A 22,562-nucleotide genomic window follows, 5' to 3' on the forward strand; every position below is an offset into this window, starting at 1 on the left:
GAGACGACTTTGCAGCTTATAAATGACGTGTAAAACGTCTTAGACTATATTTCTCACAATATACATGCAACTTGCATTACCCAACCAATCAGTTTATCCGCTGTATTGAGGTGTGTCTGGAAATGTCGACTTAAAGCGATCCCAACGTACGTGCCGAGATTCCCTTGTTGTCTGAGAAAAGATACGCCGTTACGTCCGTAATAAGGGAAAGGGGACGGCTAGACAATGGCCGAGTCAGTCCTTCTTTAATACATCGGTCGCACTCCGCATCCACCTATCGACGACGCCTTCCTCGATAAAACAGACCGAGGATGGGGAAGAAGGAAGAGGAGATTTCGCCTCCCAAATAGAACGTCCAACGTCATTTTTCCGCGACCGCGATAGATATTATTATGCATCGCGTTTTGACACGGAGGCCGCGTTTTCTCTTACTTTCCTACTTTGACGCTTGATTAATCGCCGGCCACGACTTGTCGGAATAACAACCCGTTAGTTTAAGCTCGGCTCCTCGTTCCGTCTTGCTTTACAATCAAGTCAAACGACACTTCGTACTGTTGTAAAGATGCTTATGAGAAACTGGAAAAATGACTACCGACATCCGTTTGTAGACGATGGAAGATTTAAGATGTCGAGGGGTATCTCCTTCCACTGAATATCTATCCTTCGTAAGTGCGGTAAAACTATATTTAACCGATTAAAGTAGCTGCATCAATGGGCTTGACATCATTTTTAACTTCATCTATTGTCAAAATATTTTCCACAATTCATTCGTCATCCGTAAAAATGTTTCCCATAAAATGCGAACGCGTCGTTACACAAGTTTTGTAATTAATAATTGTTGGAAAGAAGCTTGGAGATTAATTGAGCTGAATAATTACTTATGAGCTAAATACGAATCGGACATTTTCACCGAATTCCAGATATCAAATATCAAATGCTTTGTTAAAAGTTCTCGAGTAATATTTACCGATTCTTAGTTGCGCAGGAATTTTAAGCAATGCTGTAACGAATAATACATCGATCGAGCAAATTTAATTGCCAATGACTAACGCATAATCTAACCAACTTATGTAGTACATATATATATATATATATATATATATATATATATATATTCTATAAGCATTTTAATTCCTAGTAAATATATTTCATTGCACGACTCCAGTATTAGAACACTACAATTAATTTTAATAACGATATAAATATCTTATAGCTCTTTGTTAAATCTTGAGTTGTGAATCCACTGTAATCTTGTAAATCGATTGGAAAGTGAAATTTAATGCACAGCGCAGGAATACAAGTTCATTATGCTTTATGACAATCGTGAATACGTAAAAGGGATGTCAAGGGAGAGCAATGCAATGCTAGGATAAGATGTCTTTTGTAAGAAACGATATTACTCTGTTCAAAAGTCAACATTGGCATTGATTGAATGCGACTGAAGTGATACGGATATCACGTATCGCAAGGAAAATTTTTTTTTTTTTGCATTGCATTGCATATACGGTGCAGTGATTCCATAAATAATTTATTGATATTGTATTTCTTATAGTAACGCAGTTTTTGTATGATTTAGTGCGGACAGTGGCGTTATGCTCGAGCAAATGATAATGTTACATTGTCATTTGTAGAGAAAAATATGTAAAGCTGATTTTGACTTTAAGAATAAGATCACATTCACGACATCAATTATATTACGTTTTCTGTTTCGAATAAAGATTTACGATTTTAAAGTAATACCTAATATTTTGATATTTTGTTATTGAAATTGTATTATTTAGCATTCGATAAACAATTGCATTACTATGTGATATAAGTTTTAAATATTATTCCAAATGTAATCAATTACAAAAATCATCTAAATTCAATCATTTTATGAGAATTATATTATGTCGAATAAAAAATATTATTAAGTAGGTTTTATTATGAATAAAAATTTTAGTTTTTACTATATGATATCGCACTTAGCGGTGGTAAACTTTCAAATAATTTCATTATAATCGTTTAAATTTAATTATACTTATCGTTTAAGTATTAATTATAAAAATCTTTAAAAATTAAATACATAGGTATCGAAAAAAAAAGATTTTTCCATTTGTCGATTAAACATATCGATTGTAGATAGTAATTTAATAAGTTGTAAATAAATCTAAATAAGTATGCACTAATTATAATTATTGTTTTATTATAAGTGCATTGCCCGTATTTTACAAATACCAGACAGATTGATTGGATAAAACGAAGATAATTCAACCGAAAGTATTTATCGTGTTCAAAGTCGAATGAAAAAAAAAATTGCTTCTAGAAAGTGTTGGCTAGAAAGCATAATCGACTATTTTACAACTATATTAAGCTCATAACTATCTAAATTGTTTGAATTAATGAATGAAATTTTACATTTGTTATTCGTTATATATATATATATATATCTGCTATTTATTAGTAGCTTTTAATAGGACAAACGATCATATTATGAATTGTTTAATTACTAATAACAATTGAAAAACATAATCGAGGTAGAGCAGTTTATTACAAAAGTCTAGAAGAACTTTCTAATTAATTAATTCAAGCATAAACACATCTATTTTGATGAATATCCATTAAACTTTAATTAGTGTTTATAGAGCTTTATCAGTTAGAACGAATCGTATGCTGAAAATTGATTTATAACGCCAATAAAATATAAAGGTTAAAGTAATAATTTAGATATTGGAGTTAAACATATTATAAATATGTATCGCAATATGAAAAACTATAAACTTACAATAATTACGTGAAAAATAATAATAATAATAATAATAATAATAATAATAATAATACGTTATAACCTTATAAAATTAGTCGCAATAAAAGATTAAATGTATAAATAATATTAATTCTAGTGAAAATTTATTGTTGCATAACTAAAGTTAAATTATTCGATCTATTAGTGTAAATTTACTAACTATTAGTCATTTTTATGATGAATTCCGATGTGGGATTGACGATTGATTAGCAAAAAAAAGAAAAAAAAATTGAAAACCGTAATTAATGAAGTAATATCATGTTTTAAAGAGGTTTTTCTATAACAATATTTTATAATACGAAACGAATGCTTTAGTAATTTATCATTTATTTGACTTTGTAATATAAGTAAGCCTAATGAAATGATCTATAGGTATTGTTCTATTGACTATAAATTTATATTTTGTAAGAAGAAAATTAGATAGATGAAAAATTAATAATTAATATAAATTTTTTGCATACAATAAATGTGATTGTAATTCTGAATGTATTACTAATACACAAATAATATGCGATATTTAGTGACTTGTTTTGGGAAATTCTTATTTGATAACAATATTACATTTATAAATGAAACTTCGAAATTAAAAATTATTATTAAAGGTATGAATCAACTGAAACGAATATAGGGCACGAATTTAATCGCATTTGCTGAAAATGCAGAAATAGTGTTAAATTTACTATAAAAACAAAACAAACAAACAAACAAAAAAAAAAAAAAAAAGGGTAATGATAAACGTAAAAGAAGGAATTTTCTTTGTTAATCTTTCTAATTTTCAACTAAGAAATTTCAGATCTAAAATTTAAATTAAAAATTTAAATTTATTGCATATACTTCTATATATTTAAGAAGATCATAAAAGTACGCAATGATGTATTGGTTTTCCTTTCCTCCTCTTTATCCACATCATAAAACAGCAGCAGGAAAGGTCACGACTTCGTAATTATAAGTGCACTCGTTTGATTGACGATCTATAGTTGATCAAATAAATTGATACCAACTCCTCGGTGTCGTAATGTTTTTTTATGGACAATAATAGATGAGAGAAATCGAGCATTTTAAGCTGTAATTCTTCCGCACATCTCTTTGTTATTAAAAGTTTGTGTTTCATAAAATTTGATTAACACTCCTGTTTACTACAATGTAATAAGTCATTTCTGTATTTCTGCATTCATTTTCGTTTCATTTTCCTTTATCTCTAACTGAATATATTATACATAATTTGTTACAAGTAGTACAATACAGTATTACAAGAATTGATTTTCTGTAAAATAAAAATTGTAAAATTTTTTGGATGTTTAAATATGTATTGGAAAAAAAAAAATATATATATATATATATATATATATATATATATATATATATATAATGAGAAAGATAAGTTTAAATCATTTAAATATAGAATTATCATTGACAATATGTTTTTTCAACGGATTCAGTAATTATACAAGAACGGTAATACAGGGTACATTAATACTGTTATTTTATCGTTTAATCGTACGTTTAATTTATTATATATAATAAACAATGTTAAACCTGAAAATTAGTTTCTTAAACAACAGCTTTTAAAATAATAAATAGGAAAAAAAGAATATTAAAAATTATCTGTGATAAACATATGTGATCTAATAGTTTAAGTAATTATTATAACTTCATTCTATACTTGTATTTAGTTTTTTTTTTAATATCTAATTATCATTAAACTAATATTATAAAATTTTTTTTTTTTTAATAATTAGATCGTTACAGATTGTAAATTATTTTACGATAATTTATAGCGTTTGTTTGCGATACAAGAACAAATCATTCAATTCATAAGATTTCTTTATATTTAACGAGTTTAAATAGATGACTCACTGCACTTACGATTATTATAACAAAATTTGCATCCTCTACAACATTTAATTATCTTATTATCTGTAACAGTAAATTGACAGAGAAAATTTGTGTAGTAATTGTAACGTCGCATTAACACTAGTGTCATCATCATCAAATCATATAATATTATGGTAAAATAAATTATAAATATCTTGCTTTCTTTATATTCGAACAGATTGTTGCTTCATAACATACAAAATATTTAATAATATAACTTATTAATCATAAATGTTTACAATTAAAACATAGATTTCAATTTGGATAATTTTTATGTAAAATTATTCTCAAGAATTTTTAACTCAGTTCGTGCGATTTCCCATTGGAACTGAAATCATTATGCACACAATTTTGCAGAAATAATATAACCATTATTGAATAAGACTTGATGAACTTAGTAAGCTAATGTGGTGAAACGTAAGGACCTTGAGATTAGTATAGAATGGGGCTTGAGCCGTTCTTGCGAAATATTTTTATCGTATAATACAATGTGCAGCAGCCTAACGAGAATTCGACGAGGATGTCGGCCAGGTATTATAAACCTAATGACAAACTACATCATTTGGCATGAAATGGACCAATTGTCGGGGAAACGGTTTTAAATTGTCACCTCAACCTATCGTTTTAAACGTCGCGCGCTATGCAACTATTCAACATTCGCGAATTGCCCGCTTGTATGTAGAAATTGTCGATTTGCACTCGTACTTTATGTGTTTGCTGTCAGCGTCTGATACGTGATTTGCCGAGTCGAGTGGCAAAGTCCCGAGGAACTCGAAAGTACTCACTCGGTATTAAGTAAAAATTCCTTAACGCGTTGAGCAATGAGTTAAGAAAGCTTGATTCGCAGTTTACACACAAGTACACTGTACACATATCCCTTAATTATCATTTGATTCATATATGAATAACACTAAGTCGAATCGATATTTTTGTTCGGCCTTTAATTAAGCATTTCGAATTTTCTCGTCCATCTTGTCGAATTAGTACGCACAGACGAAACTTTATTTCAAAATTTTATTTCAATAATATTTTATGTCGTGGGGTCATCGTACGCTCGCGTACGCCCGCAATTTCAATGTTTTCGCGAGTTTCAAGCTAAGTTGTATATTGTAAATGAACTTTATTATCAATGTTGCTGAGTCGTGAAGGAAGGGAGAAGGTGGGCGAGAAAGAAAATTTTAACGTTCCTTACCTACTAACATTTCGACACTTCGCCCACTTTCGAATGCTATACCGATCCAAATACTCGTGTAGTGTCCAAATAGCTTTTATTACACGTCGTATAGAATTTTCTAGTCTTCCATGCACGCGATCATAATTAATCGTGAAAATTTTAGAGAACGTATCGTTGACTCTCCCCTATGTACGGTTAATCGATAAGGAAATGTTGCTCACGAAATATCTGCCAAATTCGCTTTCAATTCTATTTTACGCATTTATGTAACAGTTTTAGAAATTATGAATCGCCTTATGTTTGCATTTTTACTTAACGGGTGTTTGAACGGTCACCTTTATTCCACCATAACCACTTTATTATTACCGAAACTTAATCAACAATTAAGCGGCTTATTTTTCATCTAAAATCTCTTTCATACGATTAATTATGATGAAATTTATCTACACAATCGTGGTGAAGTGCCGAATGATGATTTCGAATATTTTAATACAACATCTATAACTCCTATACAGACATATTTAATGCAATCACTGATTAAAATAATGAAATTACATCAACAATGTCGACGTTTTTCGAATAAATAATGAAATTATTGTTCGACTATAGCAGTTTATCAACTTTTGAATAGTATAATGAAAAGTTTGCAATTACCTTCATCTTCTATTTCACACACACAAACACACACACACACGCGCGCGCACGCACACGCACACGCATATATCTAAAAAATACATGAAGTTTTTATGCAATATTTTAATGTTAGTAGTCAGAAGGAATATAATATTACGGAATAGTTCTCCAAGTCCAATAATAAAATGTACTCGATGTTACGGAAACGCCGTCTACATGAATGTAGAATCTATTTTCCATTCAACGTTATGCTCAATCTCAATAAATTGTAATTATTTACGAATACGATTATTCATACGCTCTTTGAGTTTGTAAATGCCCATGAAACGTGTGCGAGTCGAGCGAAATTGATCACATTGCTAGGCTGCACGGGGCTCGGCCTCTTTTTACTGAACGGACATGAGCCAGTTCATGTTCGCCGTAGTTGCACATCTGGATCGCTAATTGTTTCCTAGACCAAGAAGGAGTTTTGTAATGTTTTTTGTTTTGTTTTGTTTTGTTTTGTTTTTTTTTTGTGTTTTGTTTTTTTTTTTTTTTTTTTAATTATCCATTGTATATTGGTTGTATGTTGGTCAAGAGGAGCAGCAATGTATACTTGAGCTCGAGCTTGAATGGGATAATACTGTCATGGAATTAATTGTAAGGAATGTTATTTTGCAATTTGTATAAATATTAAAATTAAAATTACTCAATTAGTTGTATCTGGTCTTACTGTCGGTTTGCCGGTGCAACGAAGCTCATTGACCATCATTAACAATATTTTACCTACGAATAAAACATCTAAATCATGTTTTTGGTCAGCAATGTTCATTAAGAAGAAAAGAAACGGGGATTTTAATATAATTTGCAGTAAAGAATTCAAATTTATTTATTCTATTTGAGAATGTTGCCGATAAGCTTGCCGATTATTAAATAGAATGTTATTTAAAAAGTAATAAGGCAAATAATCAAAATTAAAATCTAATTAATTTGACAATTGAATCATAGCTGTTTATAATGATATTCAAGATATTTGGCAAATGATGGATTTCATTGGTGTTTAAGAGATTTGAAAAACTCTTGCATACTCGAATGCAAATCGATTAGAAATACAAAAACAATAAAATCACTATGAATTAAAACTATTTACATTCCAAATAATGATATTTAAATTATATATTATTTATAGAAACAACAAACTTTTTAGTTTTTACGAATAGAATTATGAAATCCCGTTGTAAGATGCTTAATATTATAAATCATAAAAAAAATTCTTCTTTGTCATGGCATATTTATGAGGCAGTTGGAATTGGAAAAAATAGCTTTAAATTAAAAAAAAAAAAAATCTTTCATGATAAATTATCGATTATTAAATCGTCGAGGATACAATCTAAATCTCGTTGAAGGAAGTACCTGTCCATCTTTTGCTAAATATTTTCTTGTTTCTTTGACACACCAACACACACACACGCGCGCGCGCGCGCGCACACACACATGAATGTATGAAAATCGTGCCAGAACGATATTCGACCTATTTAAATTTAAGGAAGGTCATGTTCTACAAAGGTCTAATCTACCAGAGTCTTAGGACAAAAAATCTTGTCGTAGTAAAGTAGTAAAAGTCTCTCAAGCATAACTTTGAAACTAAAATAATATAATAGATTATCATGAACTTTTTCACTTAAATTATACTCTACCGTTTTTACTCAGAATACATTAATATTAATTTGAGACGTAAGTTCGATTGCAAACTAAATTTTTATATGAAATATAAAATGTATGAACAATAAAGAAGAAAATGTAATATATAATAATTATGATCATTCGGACATTATTCAAGGCATTAGAAAAATTATTTCGACCGTTTATTTCTATGTAATTGCCAAACTCGCTATTATATTATTAAAGTAAGAATTAAGTTTATAACAATCGAGAGTTATCGGATTAAGTATTGTTTGTAATGTTTGGCTTGTTTTGTTAGCGAAAGAAACGAAACGAATGTTTTAATTAATTCAAAATATTTATACAAATGTCACTGCTCTATATATATATATATATATATATATATTAAATAATTTACATCTTAATAAATATTTAATTTCTTAATTAAAATATACCTAATTAACATACGTATGTATTTATAAAATATTTATATGTATATATACGTACACGTATCCCATACACCATTGGTCAGATAAATTTAATGGTTATATTGAGATTCTTGTACCTTAATATAATGTCATGAGTATTACTTCACATAAAACATACGTTTTAATGAATAAACGTTCACTTCATATATTTATGCACTTGTTTAGGTTATTACAATTTTATTGACTTGTCAAGCATACGGATTAACATACACGTACGCACATTGATTTTCTTTATATTATATAATGGCCGACTATATTTTAATGCTTTTAATCTTATTGATATTAAACTCTGCAAATTTGAAGTTATTTTTATTTCTAATCAAAAGATTTTTTCCCTCAATTAGTTTCATCCCAATTGAATAAACACGATTGTTTAAAGAGTAATTGTTTTTGAACTATACATTGTTTTACTATTTTGTAATATATATATATATATATATATATATATATATATATATATATATATATATAAATATATGTGAGCGGTGATGGGTGGTGGGCGAAGGGAAGGTCTCGATGTTCCAAACAATTTCATTCAACATTATTTCAAAATAGAATCTTTTATATTACGAATTAAGATATTCCGATAAAACATTCGATCAAGTCGTCATACACTACTCGGCTTATGAATTATTCAGCGGCTCAAAAGCCACGTCTATAAATTACGAGAGCCTTATTATTTTCGCGAATTCCTTCTAAATCGCTTTTTAATTTACCACGCATAATTTCCAAGCAGTCGGAAACTTTAGATAAGCCTCTTATGCCAGCAACGGAAATCCACATTTCCGACATTTCTCGCGGCTGTCCATAACCGTAGGCACCGAGACTGTCGCCCGTCGCTAAAGCCGAGCCTCCCCACCCCACCCTTCGCCACCTTAATAGTAATATCACCAACGTAATGAGCCGACAATAAGGAATTATTTGTTCTTGTGTTCCAGTGCGGCAGTGGATCTGCGGAGGGCGTGGTGAGCGTGAACGGGGTCGTCGGTGGCATGGACTGCATGCCCCTGCGACCCGGGCCGTTCCACTATCTGATAAGCGAGCAGGCCAAGTCGTTGGTCGCCCTACAGGAGCTGCAGAATGAGGTCGGCGCCCTACTCGAGTTCCGGGACCTCGTCATCGAAACGTTCCCAAACCTCCGGGACAAGATGGCGGTCACGGCCGGGGCCTCGACTGCTACGGGCGCCTCCTCCCCTGGCAACGGCACAGCATCCGTCCTCATGTCGTCGAGCCAGAGTTCCCATATACCGCTGCCTCTCTCCAGTCAAAGGTTTGTCGATTCTCCTCAACAACGCCTTGATCTACCGACCCACGTTCTTTCACACCCTCGTACAATTCCACACACAAACGCGCACTCCCGCCTTCTCGTCCTTTCATCTCCGTTACTTGCTTTCGAATCTCAAGTATTTTTTATATACTTGGAATTTATAAATATTTATATATTTTACATTATTCAACATTATATACTATTAGAAAGCCTTCGCAGGTATCCGCGTAATATGGAAGGAAGAAGAAGAAAACAATAAATCCAGAGCACAGTAGGAAGAATTGATAACAGCTTTTAATAAAAAAACAAGTACTTTTCATAAAAAAAAAAAAAAAAAAAAAAAAAAAAAAAACAATCAAAAATTAATTGTTTATAAGATATATTGTCGTTAATCATTTTTGGGAATATATTATTTCTATTCGTATTCAATGGATATTTCAGTAAAAGACGTGTAATGTCAAATATGAAAAATCGTCACATTAGTTAGACGTATCAAGAAGATTAATGGATCCCACATTGCTGTATCTTAACAATTGTATTTCTCAAGATATATCGAGTGACAAAGTGATTCAATACGGAAATAATAAATATTTGGGCTTCGATCGCAATCTTCTATATATCTAATTTCTTCGGATAATAAAAACTAATGCCATGTATTTGTCATTCAGGAATGTAATCGACAAGTTTTCTTAATGCATAATAGGATAATCGCTATATTATAGTGTAAGATAATCTTAATATTTTGTTGTAATTTTTCTTAGTCATTCAATTTCGCTTTATCATGCATACTATAAATTACAATAGAATTAATTGGTTTAAATCAAACTAATAATTAAGATGAAAATCATAATATTCTTCCATTGTTGTCATATTAAGCGAAATGTGCATAAATAAATGCATTCTTTGAAGGGAAAACAAAAATAATTTGTTGTTTATCTGCTTTTCATGATATATTGAATTATGTATTACAAGTTTTAAAATATTTGATTGTAAAAGTTCAATTTCAACGTACTTTCAAGAAGGAAATTAAAATGCTTGGAAAAATTAAATGAATCCGTGGCGTATGCATCGACTACCGAAGCGTCTACGTCTACATTTTATAAAAAAATTTTTTATAAACTAAACTCCTGTAGCGACTAAACATTATTGATAAAACAGAGCCAGAACAAATTACTAAACCGATGAGTCTTATCTCACTCCATATAAATAACCCATAAAAATCCAAGCTCTTAAATATCGAATTATTTAATTATCTCCAAGATGTGGAGTATCGTATATCCGAGTCCTTTCCTCACAGTTTGTTGTCGCGCAAGCTCGCGCCCAATCTCGGGCGTCGACAGGCTTATGATTAATCAAGTACATTTGTCGCACAGCCCGTCGTCGCGGCGGATGGGAGAGTGGGAACCCGGTAAGGTGAGGCGGCGCGTGGCGCAGTCGCGCGAGAACGAGTCCTCGTCGTCGTCGCTGCCCAGGAGCCGGAGCAACTCCCATAGCGGCGGCAACAAGCACAGCGCCACTGTACAGGATTCGGGATTCAGCACCGAGACCTCCTCCAAGGACAGTGCCTCAACGGCGATACCGAGAGCTCAGAGCCCGAGCGGTCGGCCGGTACTCGACGAGGCCGAGGACGAGCTCTGGAATCTCCTCGATGTCATACACAGAAAAGGCGTGAGACTCAGAGAGGAGGTGGAAAGCCTTCAAGGTGAGCATCTCCACATTTCACCTCTACTTTCTAGATATTCTAATGGGCAACCACCAGGCCTCACTACCCGACTCCATACCTTCCTAGTGCTTTAGCATCTTTAATCCAGCTTCCTACCCCCTCACCCCCGTGCTTCAGCCTATCCATTGCTTCCACGCCTCCTCTTCGCGTGATCTACGCATTTCCTCTTTTATGATTATCGTTTTTTTTTTTTTTTTTTTTTTCTTACGACAACCTTCCTTATCATATACAGGGAACTTGTACGATACAGGGAAATACGGTAAATAAATGTTAGCTATCAGTTACTCCTTATCATATACAGGGAACTTGTACGATACAGGGAAATACGGTAAATAAATGTTAGCTATCAGTTACTATTCATTACCCTTATGAAGCGTAAAGTATCTTGAATAGCTTTAACTAATCATGTTCATTTCGCCCAACTATATATTTTTAAAACAAATTCTTATCAGAGTCAGAGTCAATGTATATAGTTTGTATAAATAGGGACTTGTACGTGTCTCTCGTTGCACGCACGATATTTTCGAGAGATCGAGTCGATAATAAAATAGAAAATTTTCGCATAATTTATAATTATTATATATATATATCCTTAGACGATAGTGTAATTTCTTAATAGCTATTGATATTACTTGTTTTTTTTTTTTTAAAGGCTCTCTGTTTGTGCACAATGAATAAGGGCACAATAAAATTATTGGTTAAGCTTGTTTCGGAGATATTCAGAGAAATGATTGGCTTATAGAAAATACGCAACTTTTTCGAATAGTTCGATAATAATATCATAATTTGTGAAATGGTAAGATTGTATTCGATTAAAAAGTTTCGGCTTCAATGATATTAATATCTAACTATCTATATTCGATAGTTTTTCGCTAAGCAAGAACGCGTTTCTCATTTCAGTTTAAGCAATTTGAAATACAACATTTTTTAACCTATTGAAATACATTATATTATACATTATTTTAATTAAAATGCTACGTTATTGCAAACTAATAATTACCAGTAGGTGTAATTATAATGATTCATAACAAGTGAAAGAGAGAGATAGATAGATAGATAGATAGAGAGTGATAGAGAGAGAGAGAGAGAGAGAGAGAGAGAGAGAATGAACGAATGAACCATAAAAATAGAAAATTATTAATCTTTCACCAACACTTATTTCAATTTAATCTTTTACTTTAATTGCTTGGTAAGAATTGAAGAAGAAAAAAAGAATTATCCGACTTTTAAAACACTTAATTATATTAAACTACTTACATTAATGTTATAAATTAGAAATTTTAATTCAACGTAGAGGTAGTTTGCTAATAAAGAAATTGTTTCGGAATAGACGTATGATAATAATTTCTAATTTCGTATTAACATAGTCACGTACAATTGACAAAGAACTTCACTTAATTAAATTTCTGCACTCATTTTTTACAAAATTATCAGCCTTCTAGACTAGCGATACATGAATTACACGTTTTTGCTAATTTGGGCTCAAAGTAAACTTTTTTTTATCGACAGTTAAGTACCTTAAGTTAACTTAAGACAATAAGTACCTTTGCCTATATATATATATATATATATATATATATTATGATAAGAGACCCTTGAGATTTTGCCAACCGCGTAGTTTGCGCAAGTAACAAGCAGCAACATTATGACTAGTAAATTATTGTGAAAATGTAATCCGCTGCTTTTTTCCCGAATCGTTTATCGAATCGTTTGTACATCGCAGGCCGTACACGAGTTTACAATTAATACCAAACGTGTTTCAAAATTCTTTTTTGTGTAGTTCATTATCGAGGGCAGATTCGAGGTAACAATTTTCATCAATTACTAGTTGCTTATCTTAAGAGAAGTGAAATGAATGTCCTGAGAAACATTTGTCCATCTTCGTGTTGCATTTTTTACGAGAAAGCAAGTGCAGTTGATAAGAAATTTTTTTTACAAAGGATTTTATAATGCTAAATTGTCTGGGAATTTCTCCCTACGACTGATGAAGATGATAATCTGTGAGACAGAGCATAAGCAATTGAAAATATGAGAAATACATGATTTGGTTAGTCGTGTGCGGCACCCTTTTGCCTAATTCAATTAATTCCGAAGAAGGAGAAGGCGGCGAGGCGCGCCTTTTATTGCCTAATTGCCTATCTCTACTACGGCAAAAGCACAACAATGGGAAAAGGACGGCGGGTGATTGAGAGGGGGGTTGGGGGTGGTGGTGGTGGTAGAGTCTCTCAATTCCGCCGGGGTCAACTGATCTTGTGTATCTGGTGCAACAGGTCGGCTGGAAAGCGTGGCGCCGGAGGAACTGGAGGTGCCGAGCGACATCCTAGATGCGGTGCGCAATGTCAGCCGGCACTCGGAGCGGCTCGAGGACGAGCTCCTTCTCGAGGGTGAATCTGCCACTCAGGTGGTCCACCTCCAGCGGGAGAAGCTTCAGCTGCTGGACAAAGTGGCGGAGCTCGAGGCCGAGACGATATCGAGCAGGGCGCGTGCCCAGGAGCTGCAGTCCGAGCTCGCGGCTCTCTCGGCCATCAGGAGCGACCTCGAGGCAAGGCTGCGAGGGGCCCCCGAAGCCGGGGAGGACGGCATCCTCGCGCCGGGCGCACACAGGATACAGCCGATTGAGCCGACGGCGCCGACGAACCTCCAATCACCGAGGGGCGGCGGGACCGCCCTAAACATCAGGAGCAAGGGCTCGGCCTTCGCGAGCGTCCACTCCGGAGCCGCAGCCAACGGTAGGGGCTGCTGACTTCCTCAGCTCGATGCCTAAGCACAACGGACCTCGGACTTTATCGCCATTATTCTCGTGACTTTTTCAAATTTCGTGCTTTTCAATAGGACGTATTTCGCGACGTTGGATAGAGCCGCGAGATAAGCTCGAGTCGTCCGAGTTCCGGGGCGGGTGTGGGGGAGGCGCAAAGTCGCATCTACACGGGCATATAGACGAACTGGTGCATTCTCAAAAACTATTTTTAATCGGTTTTTACATTCAATGTTTTATACATTCAATTTTTGCAATCAATGGCTCTCGAGCTTTGAAAATTCAATTGGATTATTCGTTTTGTCCGCAGCAAAGGTAGTTGTATTTTTTTGAAATCGTACCCTCTTGAAAAATAAGATTAAATTTTGGAATTCTACTTTATAAATTGGAGATTAGTCGTACGTCGATAAGTAAAGACAATGACTCGTTATCTTAAAACTAATTGCCATCGGCATTATTTGAAATTTATTTGAAATAATAATAATAATAGCTTTGCATTTTCGAGAGTCCGAATCAATTATTCGTTTATTCAAGCCAAGGAAGCTAAGGAGAATATATTCGCGATTATTGCATTGCGAAACAATAAGCAAACAACATGATAGAATTCATAATCTTAAAATTGATTGCTCGTGAGATCAAAGATTATCCAATTTGTCGCGAACGACTATTAATTACTTGCCGCCATTTATCCGGGAAAATCCAAGCTAATTAAAGTCAAGAGCATAGAGGAATTAAGCAACGAGATTGTTACGCGTACGCTAATGACTGGGTATGAAGATTGAATCGACGAGCTCCTGACTCCCACAATGTTGCAGGTAAGGCGCAAAAGAATAGGTTTAGGACAAGGACAATCGAGAAGAACGTATTGGCAAACGTCGCGGTCAGCCGCTCTATCGAGGATGTCCACGTTGCATCCGAGGCTGTGAACGAGAGGCGAGCACGACTCGGAGCCCTCGACTCGGTTCTCGTGTCGCCGACGAGACTCATCACTCAGGTGCATCGCACCGAGGTCGACACGCGTAAGATCGCCGCCATTCTCAGGGAGCGATCTCCCCTCGAGCTTCAGCGACATCTTATCACCACGACCGTCCATAATCAGGTACGACCGTTCATTGTTTTCGTATGTCGACCGACGGCGAGACTCCCTTGTCTCTCTGTTAACTCTCTCTCTCTCTCTCTCTCTCTCTCTCTCTCTCTCTCTGCGATGCGCGAAGAAGACTTTGGTCCCGAGTTCAATCTCTAGTCCACTTCTGCTCCTAGAAATCCACTCATCCTGTCAATAATGTATAGCAATTTCCTCTTTAAACAACACCGATTGATTCTTAAATTCTACTCGATGCTTTTGTAATAATGCTATGACTTTGGTGGAGGGAGGGGGAGCAAGACGAGTGTTGAAACACTTGGTACTGCTTTATTCTTATCGAGATACAAATTATTATTAATACATTCATTAGTGTACGTAAATATTATTAGTTGCATTGTTATTATTTTGCCTATTCATTAATATGATATGTAATTTGCAGGTTCTTCAAAAACGAATAGATGAAGTAGAAAAAAGTAGTGAAACGCTCTCCGAACGATTAGGGAAAGCACACGAAGAAAATGAAGATTTACGTTTTCAAGTAAGTACTCGTCATTCGAAAATCGTTCTTTTCTTCTTTAATAATTTTACCAATTGTTGATGCGTTATCATCGTGATGTGCAAATCAGTGAATCGTATTTATCGAGGGTTTTTAACGATTATTCCAATACTATTGTAAAGTATATTATAATTATAACTGAAGTAACAAAGTAAACTATTTCATATTGTCCTCCCAAATTATAGCAATATATGTTCGGCGGGTGTAATATATCAACAAATTTATTACAAAAAAATAATAATAATAATAATAAAAGAGGGAGAAAAAATCTCTCAAAACTCTTAGAAAGTCAAGACTTAAATTTGAGAATAAGTTAAGTAGGGAGTTTTCTACATTACCGACAAGCCAATCAGACTTACAAAGGCAGAAGCAAAAGTAAATTGTAATTTCATGAAGGGCCTCGATGCGAGTAATCTCGCGCATAGCACGGGTGTTTTTAAAATAAAAATTATTCAATTGAGGCATTCGAGCGGGTCGTGCCACTTGCGATAATTACCGGTCGTGCATAAATAAAGGACGATTGGGCGAAAGAGAAGGAGGAGGAGGATGATGAGGAAGAGTTGGAGTTGGAGTAGGACGTTGGTAAGGTAGAGAACGTTTCGTAATGGAATATGTTAATCTGCTTTTTAACGTCGTTCTTTAATAGTTGGCGGAGCGAAACATCGAGCTTGAGGGGACGCGGGCGCGCGTCCGCGTTCTCGAGCGATTGCAGCAACGTCCGATCACGGAGAACGACGCGGACGACGAGTCCGAGCCACAGGGACAGCATCACGGGGTCCAGCAATGCTCGGAGCCCGGTGGCGCCAGCAGCAGCGGAAGCGGCAGCGGCAGCACTAGCGCGACGAGCCAGGGCGGTGGCCCCGAGGCCCAGCTCAAGCCCTCGCCACGAAGGCGTCCCAGCCGCATTCCCCTCCTGGGCGCGACAAAGAGCGCGGCCCCAAAGCCGCCCTCGGCGCCCACGGGACATCGGCGCAACGACAGCCGGGATTCGCTCAAGTCCCTCGGAGCCCAGCGGCCCAACGGCAATCCCTCCCTCGGCTCCGGGCGGCTCGGCTCGGCCCGGCTAGGTCGCGACTCCAGTCGCGAGTCCCTCGGCAAAAACAGTCTGCCCAGGGCCCAGGGCCAGCCAGCGGCCAATCGCTCGCTACATCGCAACGGTTCCGCCGGCAAGGATTCCCTCGGCCGCCAGCCGGCGAACGGCTCGCTTCCCCGACCGCGGGACTCGCTCGAGAGCGGCGCCGGGCCTCAGACGCCCGGGACGCCGCCACGGAGGCCACCCGCGCCCGCCCGGAGGTCCCAGAGCCAGGCGGCGAGGTCCGCCTCGGCGACTGTCGGTGACAGCGGCGCCGACACCGGCAAGGTACGCACCGTAAAGCAATTCTTTTGGACGACCTGGCTGAAGTGAGCTGCTGTGAGCGGAGGAGACGGGCCCGCGTCACCGCCTACCCGGACATGTCGGGCGTCCTTGCCAAGACCCACGACCACTCACGACGACCCACGACGATCCACGACTCGCGCGCGCGCGTACGTACGTACGTACGTACGCATCCGAGACTGTCCGAAGAGACAGTGTGCGATAGTCGGTGGGTAGGGGGTGTGCGGTTGGTTTGGGGAGGGGTGGGGGGTGGGGGGTGGTGGTGCGAAGGAGGAGTGGGAGGATTGTGAGGAGGAGGAGGAGGAGGAGGAGGACAAGACGCGTCGAAAGCAATGACATTCCTTACCGACAAACCGCGACGGGGGAGTCCGCGATCGCCTTATTTGCCTTGGCCCTCCGATTTTTCTACGATCTCGCTCCCACCCCCCACCCCCTCCCCCATCCCACCCCACACATTTTCTTTTTATATTTTTTAACGTATATTTTGTGACGCCGTGTGGCCGTAAACGCGCGTGGGGAGGCTCGAGCGACGCGGCCGACGTTCCCTCCCCTACTGGTACGCGCGTGTCCTTGAGCGCGCAAGGACGAAAGAAAAGGAAAGATGGTCGAGGATCCGCGCGACTCAACGCTGATTATTAATTACTTCGCTATAAATAACATCATAATCGTCAACCCTATTAATGTCATAAAATTTTAATATCGCGCGATCCTTTTGCATTGGGGCATTCGTCAAGATGGGACAAAGTGCGATCGTTTCGAGTCCGCCGCCATTCTCACTCACTCATTATCATACGTAAAAGCTCGACCGCGATGAAAAGACAATACAGTCAAAAGACAATTATAAAGGAATGACGACTGTCGAGACTCTAGGCACCGTACCACGACAACGCTCCCTCACACACAACGGTAAAACTAAACCAAAAAATGTATAAGCGAAAGCAAAAAAAAAATTTACCTTCACCCTCTGCGACATCTCTCTTGCTGCGCCAGTGTGAGATGAAATGAGGCAAAAGAGTCAGTCCGTCACCGTCGCTCCCCCCGAAAACTGGCCGTCTACTACACTTTTCACTAGAAAGTACACGAAAGGGCCGCTGAGTTTCACTCGCTCACGCGTTCTTCGTTCGCCTCTCGTAAGTTATGCTTCTTTTATTTATCATTTGCTTCAAAGGCGCTTCACTTTTTTTGGATATGACATTGGTGATATGAGACGCTGTTGAGCCCCTGCAATTTGATTGACACCTTTGCCTGTAGTGTAGTTGCAAAAACCGTATGCTGCACCAAACGTAGTTTTGCTGGTTCGTAGTTAAGTGGTATTTAATTAAGTGGTTACCGCTTTTTACGTAAAACTGTATTTATCTGCCAAATTACATTCAAATTTTCTTTTTTTATTTTTTCTTATATATTCTTTTTTTTTTCTTCTTTTCCCCATGTTTGTAAGTCTCGATTTACATCATAATATTGCATGTTGCACGCAAGCATTGTTATGCAGCTGGTTCCACCGACCGATAAACGAGACTTTCGAATTGATGAGGAGGAGACTTGGTGATGTGATGTCTTGGCTCGAGACGCAGAGTCAGCAATATCGCTCACTTTTTTTTATATAGTTTTGTTCTTGTTTTTTTTTTCCCCCCGTTTTTTTTCTTTTAATAAAGTTAGTCGATCGAATCGATTGAAGTGTATGCTTTTTTTCATAAATATTGCTTATTTGCGAATGCTTTTCATTGTATTTCTTGTACGTCGAACTCGAGACTCGAATGTTTAAACAACGTATTTCAACGGATTCGTTTATTATGCACAACGAAATTCATAATGATTGATTTACCTTTTGCACACTTATAAGCTTACACTATTAAGCCTATATATATATATATATATATATATATATTCCATTATAAATATTTTAAAATTTAGTTGATTTATTTTGGGAATGTTGCATCTCGGTTACTAAAGACAATCATCGAGTTGATTTATTTTGGGAATGTTGCATCTCGGTTACTAAAGACAACACAGAGTATTGATTTATCATTTTACTTTGGCTTAAAGTTTATTTTTATTTGTTTATTTTTGGTTACGTTAATTATTACGCAGGCAGGTTTGTATTATATTTTTTAAGCAATTTTGAAGTTTTGGGAATTAAATTTTTTCCATATTTATATACATATTGGATCAAATGTCATTACTAACTCTTTCAATTACAAAGTTGAATTACAAATTAATCGTAGTTAATGATTATGTTGACTTTACTCGAGTTAGTTAAAATTTATTCATCGTTCATTGTACTTTAAGATTTTTATTGCATAATACGTGTCTGTGCGACACGTAATGTTCGAATGGAAAACATGACGTAAAGACAAGGGACTCGTATGATAACTAAAATCTTTTCTTTTCCTTTTTTTTTCTCTCTTTAATTAATTCGATCAATGTCAACGAACATTACTCGAATCACAATTACATTTGGCAGTAAAATTAACTACGATTTCATGGAATGTTTGAGGGTAATAAAAAACTTGGCACGGCAGTGTGGGATTTGCATTATCACATTAGTAGTAGACTGTAGAGTAGTACTACTAGACATAAGTAAAAAATTTTATTTTATTTTATTTTTCTCCGTTCATTGAAAATTTGGCCAAAAGCATGCTCAGTAGCTGTTCGTTATTATACATTAAACGTCCTTCTTCATCTTCGCTTCATTGCGCTTGGAGCCACACCTATTTTCTATCACAGTATTATAAATGATTTGTAGGTGCTCGATCGTTTTGAGATTCAACAACGATTGCTCGAAATCAACATCATTGAGGCAGTTAGTGACGGATCCTGCGTCAATGTTGCAAGATTTCGATTTTATATTTGGGATGGCAATATACTTTGTGCAAAGTGGTGCATTCGCTTGCGGGCAGGGAAATTAAAAAAGAAAATTTGTTTATTCTTAAGATTAGAATACCCTAGGAAATGCCGCAGGACATAAATATGATTTCTATTGCATTTGCTATTTTAACAATTAAAAACTCATTAGCAACTATTTTTTCTTCCAGTAGAACAATGCACCGCTTCGACTAAAGTATTTAGAATTATTTATTGCACCTTATAATAATTTTCCTATATATATATATATATATTTTTTTTTTTTTTATATTTATGTCGCTTTATAATTTTGCCAAATTCTTAATTCAGTTTGCTAGATCGAAAGATTTCGAAGTATTTTGGATTTATGATTATATCTAGCCCGTGACCATTATATTTGGCACATTGATGTACGAAGATGGTGGTATCGATGATAAGAGTTTAATTGCTCTTTACCATTTATGCTTACTTGCTTGGTCTACGGTAATAAATTATATTCGTTTTTGCCCAGGGCTTCTGAATGTTATATTTTAAGATTCTGGTTAAGTAAGCTAAGCTATCCTTGCATTATTATTTTACTATGTATTTTACGTATTAATAATTGACTTCCTATGTAGCATTCAAGTAGATATGAAAAATTGAATATTATTCTATTTAGATGTTGTGAATGTATTAATAAATCCGTTAATTAAGGCACAGTTTGATGAATTGTCATTTATTCGATACTATATAGCGGAGTCGTCCTAGTCAATGGAATCGCGCGCGTACGGATGTGTGCTTGCGCGACGAAAGTTTCAAGCTTTAAATGCTCGGATTTATATATATATTTTGGGCTTTAGTGCATATTCGATGGAATAATTTTCAATTAAATGGAGAGCCTTGACGATATACATAAATCGTTGGATTAAAATTAATTCAACGTATCCTTGAGCATAAGTGCACTAAAGTATATCTATCCGGTGAGAGCTTTCCTTATAAATGACCAGATACAAAGCTGCTTACCTCGTAATTATTGCTTGCGGAAAGAAAATCCTCGATAATAAAGCCATCGATGTTTAGATGATATCATCCTGTACATAATGAGCATTTTATTATAGAAATTTTTCCTTAGCTATACGCTAGAAAGAAATCGCATGGGCAAATGTCATGCGCCAGGCTTGTCAAAGTCGCGGGCTAAACTCTAACTGACTTTTCCAGAGCATGCAATCCTCGAACCCGCCCAGTTCGTGGCTGTCGTCCGAGGTCTCCCTCTATCCGGACTCCCTCAACTCGATCGGCCATAAGGTCGCGAACGAGGATCGAGTGAGCGAGGAGGGGACTTCGAGGCGCGTGGAGTTCATCATCGGCTCGCCGACGCGCAAACGGCCGTTTATGGCGCCCTGGACGGTGTCGCTGTACTTCGATAGTATCGACACCGGAGGCACGCGCGAGAGCTTAGCCGACGAGGAGGATGAGAACGATAACGAGGACGACAACGAGGACGACAACGAGGACGACAACGAGGACGAGTATCCATCGAGGCAGGGCGAGGCGCTCGCCGATCGTGACTCCCTCGAGTGCGACGAGGGGCTCGCGAGCGACAGTTGATGCCGACGTGCGAGTTGCTCCGGACACGCGCCAACCTACGTCTCGCCATTGGTCCGCAAGCCTCGTAGCGAGTTTAGTCTGAAAAAATTGGAGCGCTGCTCCTCCCTTAACCGGACTGCCCATTGTGCGCGAACATTTTCTCTTCAAAGCGTCTTGAGGAGCTATTTATTTTTTTTACCTTTGTCTCCTTTAGTCCTGACTGACTGAAGCTCGACTCCATTGTAATTAGTCGGTGCGAGAGACGAGTTGCGTATGAATTCTTATGTAACGGCGTTGAATTGTCGATTATGCCAAGCCGGATAATCAGTCGAAGTTCTTGAGTTTTCGATGTATTTGGATTGACATTAATATTCTGCAGCAGCTCTGCATATTAAATTATAAATTTAAAATTATCATAAGCATATTCTTCTTCCCTGCTCTTTGTTGCAGTAAAATAATTATCTCTATGATCGATTCTTTAACGAACGTTAAATGTTAAAAAGTAACGCAATTTTTACGTTTTAATTAGTTTTTATGGTGCATTTGTAAGGAATCATCGTTACACTTTAAGAAGGTTATATCATAAAGTCTCCAAAAAAAAAAAAAAAAAAAAAAAAAAAAAAAAAAAAAACACAGAAAGAAAGAAAAAGAAAAAAAATGTTATTTTACGAGAAATTTTAATACGTATCATTTACAATTCATCTTAATATTGATTTCACGTAGGTTTAGCTATCAATTAATTCGAAAATGTAGAGGAATATGACTAATCGATACAATATTCATAATAATAATTTTATAA

The 22,562-nt window shown here is 36.2% G+C and overlaps 1 protein-coding gene across 1 annotated transcript; it reads left to right on the top strand.

Moving 5' to 3' along the window:
- The first annotated feature begins 1,374 nt into the window (after window positions 1-1,374).
- On the top strand, window positions 1,375-21,784 carry jvl (javelin-like). Its single transcript, XM_011500201.1, is given in 8 exon segments — window positions 1,375-1,383; window positions 9,535-9,866; window positions 11,237-11,565; window positions 13,806-14,315; window positions 15,157-15,440; window positions 15,865-15,963; window positions 16,628-17,341; window positions 21,395-21,784. Coding segments are annotated over 8 exon segments (2,667 nt in total).
- The last annotated feature ends 778 nt before the right edge of the window (window positions 21,785-22,562 follow it).

This window comes from Ceratosolen solmsi, unplaced genomic scaffold (assembly GCF_000503995.2).
Source record: "Ceratosolen solmsi marchali unplaced genomic scaffold, CerSol_1.0 scaffold41, whole genome shotgun sequence".
Lineage (NCBI taxonomy): Eukaryota > Metazoa > Arthropoda > Insecta > Hymenoptera > Agaonidae > Ceratosolen > Ceratosolen solmsi.